This window comes from Trachurus japonicus, chromosome 15 (assembly GCF_045865225.1).
Source record: "Trachurus japonicus isolate A0001 chromosome 15, Traja_1.0".
Classification (NCBI taxonomy): domain Eukaryota; kingdom Metazoa; phylum Chordata; class Actinopteri; order Carangiformes; family Carangidae; genus Trachurus; species Trachurus japonicus.
In genome coordinates this window covers 2,466,130-2,480,316 of record NC_140921.1, presented here as the reverse complement: position 1 = coordinate 2,480,316, position 14,187 = coordinate 2,466,130, and the positions used below count along the sequence as shown (strand labels likewise).

At 41.8% G+C, this 14,187-nt stretch overlaps 1 protein-coding gene across 1 annotated transcript; it reads left to right on the top strand.

Annotated features, from left to right (window-relative positions):
* Positions 1 to 4,455: 4,455 nt before the first annotated feature.
* On the top strand, positions 4,456 to 8,569 carry LOC146973001 (uncharacterized). Its single transcript, XM_085799127.1, has 3 exons — positions 4,456 to 5,172; positions 6,713 to 7,297; positions 7,740 to 8,569. Exons 1-3 carry the CDS (start codon positions 4,456 to 4,458, stop codon positions 8,523 to 8,525), a joined length of 2,088 nt encoding a protein of 695 aa, XP_085655253.1. The 3' UTR covers positions 8,526 to 8,569.
* Positions 8,570 to 14,187: the final 5,618 nt, after the last annotated feature.

The following is a 14,187-nucleotide window of genomic DNA, read 5'->3' as shown; positions in this document are numbered from 1 at the left end:
CTTTGGGGACACCTTTGAGTTCCTTTTGTGTGTTTTGTCTGTGACTTAGATCCAACCATTTTTAACGTCTCGTTTTCCTGCCGCCACACAAACCACCAGCTGGTGAATGTCGGTGAACTAAGTAGGCTACTGGTGGTGAAGTGTGATGTTTAGCTGCAGTTGCTGTTGCCACTTTGGGGTTTTTTTTATGTCATGTAATAAAAAAGTTAGAGCTGTTGCAGGATGTTTCTGTGGTTTATCAACAGTTTATAATCAGGTCATTAGATCAGTTGGTGACAGCTAAATATCAGTAATATCACAGTTTTCATACTTCGATGGAAGCTAATAGTTGGAATAGTTAGTACTTATTTAGCTTACTAATGAATGACTATTATTTATCAGCGATGATAATCTAATTGTAATTTGTAAAAAACATTGTTTATTAATGATTTGATATTAAAAAAAGTGAGCATTAACTTATCTTGACAAATAATGAGTCTGCATCAGAGTATGAAAACAAGAGATGAAACTGATGTGTCCTCTTCAGGACAGAGAGAAGAAGTTAAATATGAAAGAAATGAGTGGAAAGAGGAGGTTTAGAATAAACCTGGACAAAGAGAAAGAAGAAAGACCATGATTCCATGTATTGTCTGTTGTAAGAACCTGGATGTGTCTGCGTCTGTCTTGCATCTTTTGTGTTGGTTCTTTGGAGACACCTTTGAGTTCCTTTTGTGTGTTTTGTCCGTGACTTAGATCCAATGACTGTTTTTATTAATACATACTTTGTGTTTTTGTTCAGAAACTTTTGCATTTGCCTCTTTTTCATAATAAATGATCTTTGGTATCCGTCCCCATGTGTTTTTGTGTCTGCATTTGTGTTCAGTCCCTCCACGTTCAAACAATCACACATCACAGTGTGTAATATACTGTATGATAACTGTAACTCCTGTAAACTGGGATGTTGTCTATTTATGCTGACGACAGTAAACGCTGGAGAAGAAACACAAACACACATTCAAGTGTTTTTATTTATTTAATTTCTTCTCTAAAAATTGATTTTTGTCTATTTTTTTTTGTCATTTTTCACGTCTATAATGCCCCTTAACATCAAAGAGATTCAGTGTCAAAATTATAATAAAGGCAAAAGTCTGTATGTTCAAACAATTTGCAGCAACTTTTAAAGTCTGACGAACAATTTATTTTTCATTTCATTTCTACAGCTTCTAGATGGATGCACCTGATACAGAATAGTTTTAACGGTACAAAGATGGTGTTAGAATTGAGCTGGGAGGTGTCGGGACAGGAAGGAACTGCTGTGCCACAAAACCTCCTCAGAGCACAAGCAGAGTTGAGAGCAACAGAGACGTGGATGATATTTAACCGATTTGGTTCTGATCTGTAAACATGGAGCGACCGGTTGTGTTTTCATGGTTTCCTTTCCTGCTGTTCATGTGGCTGAAGTTCGTCTCAGCCCAGAATGAACCGATGTTTGTGAAGCTTGGTGGCACCATCAACCTGAAGCCTGAGTCCTCTGGTCCTTTCAGCAACATCGTGTGGAAACATAACGGTGACCTGGTGGTTAAATGGGTGAAGAATAAGTTGGATTATTACGGCATGTTTGTTGGTCGCACAAAACTGGACACAACCACAGGAGGTCTGGAAATTAAAAACACCGACGACTCCTTCACAGGGCTGTACTGGGTGGAGATCAACAGTCAGCCCCAGACTAAAGTCTACATGGTGACGGTCATCAAGGAGGTTACCAAGCCTGATGTGACACGACTGGACTATTATTACCCTGAACTGGACAACTACAGACTGGTCTGTCTTCATAATCAGACCTCTGAAGTTGGACCACTGACCTTCAGCTGGAGGGAGGACCATGGACAGTGGGAAGACGGGGACAAGAACAAGATCATCATGAATGATGAGAAGACTCAAGGGATTGTAAACTTCAGCTGTCGGGTGAAGAATCCAGTCAGTGAGGCAGAGAGTGAGGCCTACGACAATCCATTCTACAACCGAGTCATAGATCAACCGATCTGGCCCATAGCTTTATACTTCGTCTTAAAGGTCTTGGTAGTGTGGACATTCCTGGGTGGATACTTCATTTGGCGAAAACGAGAGATGAAACGGATGTGTCCTCATCAGGACAGAGAGAAGAAGGTAAAATATGAAAGACCATGTACAGTACATGTATTATAATATACACAAGAGCCGTGTTAATAGTTAGTGATAGCTGCAGTGGAAAGAGGAGGTTTAGAATAAACCTGGACAAAGAGAAAGAAGAAAGACCATGGTTACTGTATTTTCCGGACTATAAGTTGCGTTTTTTTTAGTAGTTTGTCTGGCCATGCGACCTATATTCAGAAGCGACTTATAAATCAAAAATATAGCCTATGCTATGACCACAAGAGGGAAGTGAGGCTTTTATTTCTAAATCCCTCCTCATTCATTAGCTCATCTTCATCTTCCTCACGTGCTGTTCTCCTCGCTGCACTGTCGGACCTGGCCCTCTGTCTCCATGGCACCGTAGCGCTTCACTCCCAGTCAGTTCAGAGTATTTTCACAGCGTGTTTTGCGGCCCGTCTTCGGTCTCTGCTCCGGTCCCGACCGGGCTCTGGACACGGAGCAGAGACCCAGGTCCGACAGTGCAGGGCTGTCCCTCTCTGAAGCTGAGGAGAGGTCGGCTCAGTCTTTACAGACAGTCCACAAAGAATTTCTTATCATATCCTCGTCTGTTTTCTCCGGGAGACGGAGTTGTTTTTCTTTTTTCTTTTTTTGACCCAGCCTGTAGTAGGCTATTTGGTGCCGGCCTTTTGTGTAAACAAAGCCCCTGCAATTATATGAGACCCGGCTATTAATTAAATGTTTGAAAAATAGATGCGACTTACAGTATAAACCGGTGCGACTTGTATATGTTATGAGTCCTGTGGACTCCATGTTCCTGTAAGTTCTTGTTTTTATTACATATTTTGTCTTCATTCGTTTTGGGTTCTTTGGGGACACCTTTGAGTTCCTTTTGTGTGTTTTGTCTGTGACTTAGATCCAACTATTTTTAACGTCTAGTTTTTCTGCCGCCACACAAACCACCAGCTGGTGAATGTCGGTGAACTAAGTAGGCTACTGGTGGTGAAGTGTGATGTTTAGCTGCAGTTGCTGTTGCCACTTAGGGTTTTTTTTTATGTCATGTAATAAAAAAGTTAGAGCTGTTGCAGGATGTTTCTGTGGTTTATCAACAGTTTATAATCAGGTCATTAGATCAGTTGGTAACAACTGAATATCAGTAATATCACAGTTTTCATACTTCGATGGAAGCTAATAGTTGGAATAGTTAGTACTTATTTAGCTTATTAATGAATGACTATTATTTATCAGCGATTAGAATCTAATTGTAATTTGTAAAAAACATTGTTTATTAATGATTTAATATATAAAAAACAAAGTGAGCATTAACTTAACTTGACAAATGAGTCTGCATCAGAGTATGAAAACGAGAGATGAAACTGATGTGTCCTCGTCAGGACAGAGAGAAGAAGTTAAATATGAAGGACCGTGTACAGTAGGCTATATGTATTATAATACAAGCAAGAGCCTTGTCAATAGTTAGTGATAGCTGCAGTGGACAGAGGAGGTTTAGAATAAACCTGGACAAAGAGAAAGAAGAAAGACCATGATTCCAAGAACCTGGATGTGTCTACGTCTGTCTTGCATCTTTTGTGTTGGTTCTTTGGAAACACCTTTGAGTTCCTTTTGTGTGTTTTGTCCGTGACTTAGATCCAACCACTGTTTTTATTGATACATAGGCTACTTTGTTTTTTTGTTCAGAAACTTTTGCATTTGCCTCTTTTTCATAATAAATGATCTTTGGTATCCGTCCCCATGTGTTTTTGTGTCTGCATTTGTGTTCAGTCCCTCCCCGTTCAAACAATCACACATCACAGTGTGTAATATACTGTATGATAACTGTAACTCCTGTAAACTGGGATGTTGTCTATTTATGCTGACGACAGTAAACGCTAGAGACACAAACACACATTCAAGTGTTTTTATTTATTTAATTTCTTCTCAAAAAATGGATTTTTGTCTATTTTTATTTTATGACATTTTTCACATCTATAATGCCCCTTAACATCAAAGAGATTCAGTGTCAAAATTATAATAAAGGAAAAAGTCTGTATGTTCAAACAATTTGCAGCAACTTTTAAAGTCTGACAAACAATTTATTTTTCATTTCATTTCTACAGCTTCTAGATGGATGCACCTGATACAGAATAGTTTTAACGGTACAAAGATGGTGTTAGAATTGAGCTGGGAGGTGTCGGGACAGGAAGGAACTGCTGCGCCACAAAACCTCCTCTGAGCACAAACAGAGTTGAGAGCAGCTGAGACGTGGACGATATTTAACTGATTTGGTGCTGATCTGTAAACATGGAGCGACCGGTTGTGTTTTCATGGTTTCCTTTCCTGCTGTTCATGTGGCTGAAGTCCACCTCGGCCCAGAATGAACCGATGTTTGTGAAGCTTGGTGGCACCATCAACCTGAAGCCTGAGTCCTCTGGTCCTTTCAGCAACATCGTGTGGAAACATAACGGTGACCTGGTGGTTAAATGGGTGAAGAATAAGTTGGATTATTACGGCATGTTTGTTGGTCGCACAAAACTGGACACAACCACAGGAGGTCTGGTGATTAAAAACACCGACGACTCCTTCACAGGGCTGTACTGGGTGGAGATCAACAGTCAGGTCCAGACTAAAGTCTACATGGTGACGGTCATCAAGGAGGTTACCAAGCCTGATGTGACACGACTGGACTATTATTACCCTGAACTGGACAACTGCAGACTGGTCTGTCTTCATAATCAGACCTCTGAAGTTGGACCACTGACCTTCAGCTGGAGGGAGGACCATGGACAGTGGGAAGACGGGGACAAGAACAAGATCATCATGAATGATGAGAAGACTCAAGGGATTGTAAACTTCAGCTGTCGGGTGAAGAATCCAGTCAGTGAGGCAGAGAGTGAGGCCTACGACAATCCATTCTACAACCGAGTCATAGATCAACCGATCTGGCCCATAGCTTTATACTTCGTCTTAAAGGTCTTGGTAGTGTGGACATTCCTGGGTGGATACTTCATTTGGCGAAAACGAGAGATGAAACGGATGTGTCCTCATCAGGACAGAGAGAAGAAGGTAAAATATGAAAGACCATGTACAGTACATGTATTATAATGCACACAAGAGCCTTGTCAATAGTTAGTGATAGCTGCAGTGGAAAGAGGAGGTTTAGAATAAACCTGGACAAAGAGAAAGAAGAAAGACCATGATTCCATGTATTTTCTGTTGTAAGAACTTGGATGTGTCTGCGTCTGTCTTGCATCTTTTGTGTTGGTTCTTTGGAGACACCTTTGAGTTCCTTTTGTGTGTTTTGTCCGTGACTTAGATCCAACGACTGTTTTTATTGATACATACTTTGTTTCTTTGTTCAGAAACTTTTGCTTTTGTCTCTTTTTCACAATAAATGATCTTTGGTATCCATCTCCATGTGTTTTTGTGTCTGCATGACAGAGCGTACAATCAAATAATCATAACTGTATCTGTGGCTCCTGTAAACTGGGATGTTGTCTATTTATGCTGACGACAGTAAACGCTGGAGAAGAAACACAAACACACATTCAAGTTGTTGTTTTTTTTTTCATTTATTCTCTAAAAATTGCATCAACAGTCAATAAAACTTGAGTTTCATTTCAAATTGCGCAGCAGGACGAAGGAATCACACCGAGAGATGAGGTGATGACGTTCGTGTTTTAAATTCATCTAAAGTCGCAACTGTTCTCGTTTTCCGCTTCTTCTTCAAATCTTTAAATAATAGTGTGAAAACCAAAAGGCTCCACAGAATAGAGGAAGAGCATATGAAGAACTAAAAAACCTAAAAGTCATCCACACAGCATCTTGGTCCTCTCTGCTCCTCTGCTAACTGGGCTCCAAGTCAACTCTGTTCCTCCGTTCTGTCGGGTTTTCTCTTTCTTCCTGTGTCCATTGCTGGTTCATTTCTGCCAACACACACTCTGTTTCACTACATGGCCAGAAATTTCTGAAATTGTTGACAGCTGAGTCAATAATCAAAGAAGGAAGAGCGTGCACACTCAAAAAGAAAAGAAACAGGAGTTGCTCGGCTAGTAAACTATTTAAAAAGAAGAAGCAGCAGCACTCAGTGTCTTTCTGATGTCTTGAACACCTCACTGGTACAGGCAACTACCACAGACCGATTTCTACGGTCAGTCTTCGTCAGTGCGACACTGACCGTCGAAACCAGAAAGACACTGAGTGTTGCTGGCTTCTTGTTCTTTTTAGATGACTCAATAATGCCTCTAACATCAGAGAGATTCAGTAGTAAAATTATAATGTCAGCTTCAGTCTGTATGTTCAGACAATTTGCAGCAACTTTTAAAGTCTGATAAACAATTTATCTCTTATTCATTTCATTTCTACAGCTTGTAGTTGAATGCACCTGACACAGAATAGTTTTAATAGTAAAGATGCTGTTAGAGTTAACGTGGGAGGAGTCAGTAAAGGAAGGAACTATTGCACCACAAAACCTCCTCTGAGCAGAATCAGAGTTGAGAGCAGCTGAGACGTGGACGATATTTCATCGATCTTGTTCTGATCTGTAAACATGGAGCGACCGCTTGTGTTTTCATGGTTTCCTTTCCTGCTGTTCATGTGGCTGAAGTCCACCTCGGCCCTGAATGAACCAGTGTATGTGAAGCTTGGTGGCACCATCAACCTGAAGTGTGAGTCCTCTGGTCCTTTCTACAACATACTGTGGAAACATAACCGTAACCTGGTGGCTATCTGGTTGAAGTGGAACAATGAACTGGATTATTACGGCAAGTTTAATGGTCGCACAACACTGAACACAAACACAGGAGGTCTGGTGATTAAAAACACTGACGAGTCCTTTGCGGGGCTGTACACGGTGGAGATCAACAGTCAGCCCCAGACTAAAGTCTACATGGTGAAGGTCATCAAGGAGGTTACCAAGCCTGAGGTGGGACTACTGTACTATTATTACCCTGAACTGGACAACTGCACACTGGTCTGTCTTCATGATGAGTCCTCTGCATTTGGACCACTCACCTACAGCTGGAAGGAGGATGATGGACAGTGGGAAGACGGGGACAAGGACAAGATCATCATGAATGATACAGAGGTTAAAACCTTCTCCTGTCGGGTGAAGAATCCAGTCAGTGAGGCAGAGAGTGACCCCCACTACAATCCATTCTACTACTACCAAATCCTAGATAAAGATGTTGTAGTCAGTCAGTCAGCCTCCTGTGGACTCCATGTTCCTGTTAGTTCTTGTTTTTATTGCATATTTTGTCTTCATTTGTTTTGGGTTCTTTGGAGACCCCTTTGAGTTCAAAAAGTGAGCATACTTGACGTGACAAATAATGAGTCTGCATCAGAGTATGAAAACGAGAGGCCTCTTCAGGACAGAGAGAAGAAGTTAAATATGATGCACCTGTTACAGAATAGTTTTAACGGTACAAAGATGGTGTTAGAGTTAAGGTGGGAGGAGTCAGTAAGTGTCAGTAAAGGAAGTAACTGCTGCACCACAAAACCGACTGCTGAGCAGAATTAGAGTTCAGAGCAGCTGAGACGTGGACGATATTTCATCGATCTTGTTCTGATCTGTAAACATGGAGCGACCGGTTGTGTTTTCATGGTTTCCTTTCCTGCTGTTCATGTGGCTGAAGTCCACCTCGGCCCAGAATGATCTGGTTTATGTGAAGCTTGGTGGCACCATCAACCTGAAGCCTGAGTCCTGCGGTACGTTCACCATCACCTTCTACACGGATGGGGTGTGTGACGTTGTGTGGAAACATAACGGACGCCCGGTGGTTAAATGGGTGAACAATAAGTTGGATTATTACGGCATGTTTGTTGGTCGCACAAAACTGGACACAACCACAGGAGGTCTGGAAATTAAAAACACTGACGAGTCCTTCACAGGGCTGTACACGGTGAAGATCAACAGTCAGGTCCAGACTAAAGGCTACACGGTGGAATTCATCAAGGAGGTTACCAAGCCTATGGTGGACGTGAGACCTCTGGCCTGTCTCATTGAACAGGAGACCTGCACACTGGTCTGTCTTCATTACGAGACCTCTGGACTTGGACCACTCACCTACAGCTGGAGGGAGGACGATGGAGACTGGAGACAAGGAGGCAAGGAAAAACCCATCGTCAATGATGTGAAGACTCAAGGGATTGAATCCTTCAGCTGTCGCGTGGAGAATCCAGTCAGTGAGGCAGAGAGTGAGGCCTACGACAATCCATTCTACTACCCGATCCTAGATGAACCAATCTGGCCCACAGCTTTATACCTGGCCTTGAAGGTCTTGGTAGTGATGACATTCTTGGGACTTAGTGGATACTTTATGTGGCGAGAACAAGAGATCCTCAGGAAACTGATGTGTCCTCGTCAGGACAGAGAGAAGAAGGTAAAATATGAAGGACCAAGTACAGTACATGTGTTGTAATACAAGCAAGAGCCTTGACAATAGTTAGTGATAGCTGCAGTGGAAAGAGGAGGTTTAGAATAAACCTGGACAAAGAGAAAGAAGAAAGACCATGATTCCATGTATTGTCTGTTGTACAGTGATCTGCAGTCTAAGAACCTGGATGTGTCTGCGTCTGTCTTGCATCTTTTGTGTTGGTTTTTTGGGGACACCTTTGAGTTCCTTTTGTGTGTTTTGTCTGTGACTTAGATCCAACTATTTTTAACGTCTCGTTTTCCTGCTGCCACACAAACCACCAGCTGGTGAATGTCGGTGAACTAAGTAGGCTACTGGTGGTTAAGTGTGATGTTTAGCTGCAGTTGCTGTTGCCACTTTGGGTTTTTTTTTTATGTCATGTAATAAAAAAGTTAGAGCTGTTGCAGGATGTTTCTGTGGTTTATCAACAGTTTATAATCAGGTCATTAGATCAGTTGGTGACAGCTAAATATCAGTAATATCACAGTTTTCATACTTCGATGGAAGCTAATAGTTGGAATAGTTAGTACTTATTTAGCTTACTAATGAATGACTATTATTTATCAGCGATGATAATCTAATTGTAATTTGTAAAAAACATTGTTTATTAATGATTTAATATATAAAAAACAAAGTGAGCATTAACTTATCTTGACAAATAATGAGTCTGCATCAGAGTATGAAAACGAGAGATGAAACTGATGTGTCCTCGTCAGGACAGAGAGAAGAAGTTAAATATGAAGGACCATGTACAGTAGGCTATATTATAATGCAAGCAGGAGCCTTGACAATAGTTAGTGATAGCTGCAGTGGAAAGAGGAGGTTTAGAATAAACCTGGACAAAGAGAAAGAAGAAAGACCATGATTCCATGTATTGTCTGTTGTAAGAACCTGGATGTGTCTGCGTCTGTCTTGCATCTTTTGTGTTGGTTCTTTGGAGACACCTTTGAGTTCCTTTTGTGTGTTTTGTCCGTGACTTAGATCCAACCACTGTTTTTATTGATACATACTTTGTTTTTTTGTTCAGAAACTTTTGCATTTGCCTCTTTTTCATAATAAATGATCTTTGGTATCCGTCCACATGTGTTTTTGTGTCTGCATTTGTGTTCAGTCCCTCCCCGTTCAAACAATCACACATCACAGTGTGTAATATACTGTATGATAACTGTAACTCCTGTAAACTGGGATGTTGTCTATTTATGCTGACGACAGTAAACGCTGGAGAAGAAACATTTCTACAGCTTAGAGTTGGATGCACCTGATACAGAATAGTTTTAATAGTACAAAAGTGGTGTTAGAGTTAAAGTGGGAGGTGTCAGGACAGGAAGTAACTGCTGCACCACAAAACCTCCTCTGAGCAGAATCAGAGTTCAGAGCAGCTGAGACGTGGACGATATTTCATCGATCTTGTTCTGATCTGTAAACATGGAGCGACCGGTTGTGTTTTCATGGTTTCCTTTCCTGCTGTTCATGTGGCTGAAGTCCGCCTCGGCCCAGATTGAACCGGTGTATGTGAAGCTTGGTGGCACCATCAACCTGAAGCCTGAGTCCTGCGGTACGTTCACCATCACCTTCTACACGGATGGGGTGTGTGACGTCGTGTGGAGACATAACGGACGCCGGGTGGTTGAATGGGTGAAGAATAAGTTGGATTATTACGGCATGTTTGTTGGTCGCACAACCCTGAACACAACCACAGGAGGTCTGGTGATTAAAAACACAACTGAGGCCTTCACAGGGCTGTACACGGTGGAGATCAACAGTCAGCCCCAGACTAAAGTCTACATGGTGAAGGTCATCAAGGAGGTTACCAAGCCTGATGTGACACGACTGGACTATTATTACCCTGAACTGGACAACTGCAGACTGGTCTGTCTTCATAATCAGACCTCTGAAGTTGGACCACTGACCTTCAGCTGGAGGGAGGACCATGGACAGTGGGAAGACGGGGACAAGAACAAGATCATCATGAATGATGAGAAGACTCAAGGGATTGTAAACTTCAGCTGTCGGGTGAAGAATCCAGTCAGTGAGGCAGAGAGTGAGGCCTACGACAATCCATTCTACAACCGAGTCATAGATCAACCGATCTGGCCCATAGCTTTATACTTCGTCTTAAAGGTCTTGGTAGTGTGGACATTCCTGGGTGGATACTTCATTTGGCGAAAACGAGAGATGAAACGGATGTGTCCTCATCAGGACAGAGAGAAGAAGGTAAAATATGAACGACCATGTACAGTACATGTATTATGATATACACAAGAGCCGTGTTAATAGTTAGTGATAGCTGCAGTGGAAAGAGGAGGTTTAGAATAAACCTGGACAAAGAGAAAGAAGAAAGACCATGGTTACTGTATTTTCCGGACTATAAGTCGCGTTTTTTTTAGTAGTTTGGCTGGCCATGCGACCTATATTCAGAAGCGACTTACAAATCAAAAATATAGCCTATGCTATGACCACAAGAGGGAAGTGAGGCTTTTATTTCTAAATCCCTCCTCATTCAGTAACTCATCTTCGGACCTGGCCCTCTGTCTCCATGGCACCGTAGCGCTTCACTCCCAGTCAGTTCAGAGTATTTTCACAGCGTGTTCTGCGGCCCGTCTTCGGTCTCTGCTCCAGTCCCGACCGGGCTCTGGACACGGAGCAGAGACCCAGGTCCGACAGTGCAGGGCTGTCCCTCTCTGAAGCTGAGGAGAGGTCGGCTCAGTCTTTACAGACAGTCCACAAAGAATTTCTTATCATATCCTCGTCTGTTTGCTCCGGGAGACGGAGTTGTTTTTCTTTTTTCTTTTTTTGACCCAGCCTGTAGTAGGCTATTTGGTGCCGGCCTTTTGTGTAAACAAAGCCCCTGCAATTATATGAGACCCGGCTATTAATTAAATGTTTGAAAAATAGGTGCGACTTATAAACCGGTGCGACTTGTATGTTATGAGTCCTGTGGACTCCATGTTCCTGTAAGTTCTTGTTTTTATTACATATTTTGTCTTCATTCGTTTTGGGTTCTTTGGGGACCCCTTTGAGTTCCTTTTGTGTGTTTTGTCTGTGACTTAGATCCGACGATTTTTAACGTCTCGTTTTTCTGCCGCCACACAAACCACCAGCTGGTGAATGTCGGTGAACTAAGTAGGCTACTGGTGGTGAAGTGTGATGTTTAGCTGCAGTTGCTGTTGCCACTTTGGGGTTTTTTTTATGTCATGTAATAAAAAAGTTAGAGCTGTTGCAGGATGTTTCTGTGGTTTATCAACAGTTTATAATCAGGTCATTAGATCAGTTGGTAACAACTGAATATCAGTAATATCACAGTTTTCATACTTCGATGGAAGCTAATAGTTGGAATAGTTAGTACTTATTTAGCTTATTAATGAATGACTATTATTTATCAGCGATTAGAATCTAATTGTAATTTGTAAAAAACATTGTTTATTAATGATTTAATATATAAAAAACAAAGTGAGCATTAACTTAACTTGACAAATGAGTCTGCATCAGAGTATGAAAACGAGAGATGAAACTGATGTGTCCTCGTCAGGACAGAGAGAAGAAGTTAAATATGAAGGACCGTGTACAGTAGGCTATATTATAATGCAAGCAGGAGCCTTGTCAATAGTTAGTGATAGCTGCAGTGGACAGAGGAGGTTTAGAATAAACCTGGACAAAGAGAAAGAAGAAAGACCATGATTCCATGTATAAGAACCTGGATGTGTCTACGTCTGTCTTGCATCTTTTGTGTTGGTTCTTTGGAGACACCTTTGAGTTCCTTTTGTGTGTTTTGTCCGTGACTTAGATCCAACCACTGTTTTTATTGATACATAGGCTACTTTGTTTTTTTGTTCAGAAACTTTTGCATTTGCCTCTTTTTCATAATAAATGATCTTTGGTATCCGTCCCCATGTGTTTTTGTGTCTGCATTTGTGTTCAGTCCCTCCCCGTTCAAACAATCACACATCACAGTGTGTAATATACTGTATGATAACTGTAACTCCTGTAAACTGGGATGTTGTCTATTTATGCTGACGACAGTAAACGCTAGAGACACAAACACACATTCAAGTGTTTTTATTTATTTAATTTCTTCTCAAAAAATTGATTTTTGTCTATTTTTATTTTATGACATTTTTCACGTCTATAATGCCCCTTAACATCAAAGAGATTCAGTGTCAAAATTATAATAAAGGAAAAAGTCTGTATGTTCAAACAATTTGCAGCAACTTTTAAAGTCTGACAAACAATTTATTTTTCATTTCATTTCTACAGCTTCTAGATGGATGCACCTGATACAGAATAGTTTTAACGGTACAAAGATGGTGTTAGAATTGAGCTGGGAGGTGTCGGGACAGGAAGGAACTGCTGCGCCACAAAACCTCCTCTGAGCACAAGCAGAGTTGAGAGCAGCTGAGACGTGGACGATATTTAACTGATTTGGTTCTGATCTGTAAACATGGAGCGACCGGTTGTGTTTTCATGGTTTCCTTTCCTGCTGTTCATGTGGCTGAAGTCCACCTCGGCCCAGAATGAACCGATGTTTGTGAAGCTTGGTGGCACCATCAACCTGAAGCCTGAGTCCTCTGGTCCTTTCAGCAACGTCGTGTGGAAACATAACGGTGACCTGGTGGTTAAATGGGTGAAGAATAAGTTGGATTATTACGGCATGTTTGTTGGTCGCACAAAACTGGACACAACCACAGGAGGTCTGGTGATTAAAAACACCGACGACTCCTTCACAGGGCTGTACTGGGTGGAGATCAACAGTCAGGTCCAGACTAAAGTCTACATGGTGACGGTCATCAAGGAGGTTACCAAGCCTGATGTGACACGACTGGACTATTATTACCCTGAACTGGACAACTACAGACTGGTCTGTCTTCATAATCAGACCTCTGAAGTTGGACCACTGACCTTCAGCTGGAGGGAGGACCATGGACAGTGGGAAGACGGGGACAAGAACAAGATCATCATGAATGATGAGAAGACTCAAGGGATTGAAAACTTCAGCTGTCGGGTGAAGAATCCAGTCAGTGAGGCAGAGAGTGAGGCCTACGACAATCCATTCTACAACCGAGTCATAGATCAACCGATCTGGCCCATAGCTTTATACTTCGTCTTAAAGGTCTTGGTAGTGTGGACATTCCTGGGTGGATACTTCATTTGGCGAAAACGAGAGATGAAACGGATGTGTCCTCATCAGGACAGAGAGAAGAAGGTAAAATATGAACGACCATGTACAGTACATGTATTATAATATACACAAGAGCCATGTCAATAGTTAGTGATAGCTGCAGTGGAAAGAGGAGGTTTAGAATAAACCTGGACAAAGAGAAAGAAGAAAGACCATGGTTACTGTATTTTCCGGACTATAAGTCGCATTTTTTTTAGTAGTTTGTCTGGCCATGCGACCTATATTCAGAAGCAACTTATAAATCAAAAATATAGCCTATGCTATGACCACAAGAAGGAAGTGAGGCTTTTATTTCTAAATCCCTCCTCATTCATTAACTCATCTTCATCTTCCTCACATGCTGTTCTCCACGCTGCACTGTCAGACCTGGCCCTCTGTCTCCATGGCACCGTAGCGCTTCACTCCCAGTCAATTCAGAGTATTTTCACAGCGTGTTCTGCGGTCCGTCTTCGGTCTCTGCTCCGGTCCCGACCGGGCTCTGGACACGGAGCA

Coding starts and splice junctions, on each gene's coding strand:
- LOC146973001 (XM_085799127.1), top strand. CDS start 4,456: ATGTGGCTGAAGTCCACCTCGGCCCAGAATGAACCGATGTTTGTGAAG. Junction 5,173..6,712: donor ATCAGGACAGAGAGAAGAAG/GTAAAATATGAA, acceptor ATGTGGCTGAAG/TCCACCTCGGCCCTGAATGA. Junction 7,298..7,739: donor TCCTAGATAAAGATGTTGTA/GTCAGTCAGTCA, acceptor ATGTGGCTGAAG/TCCACCTCGGCCCAGAATGA.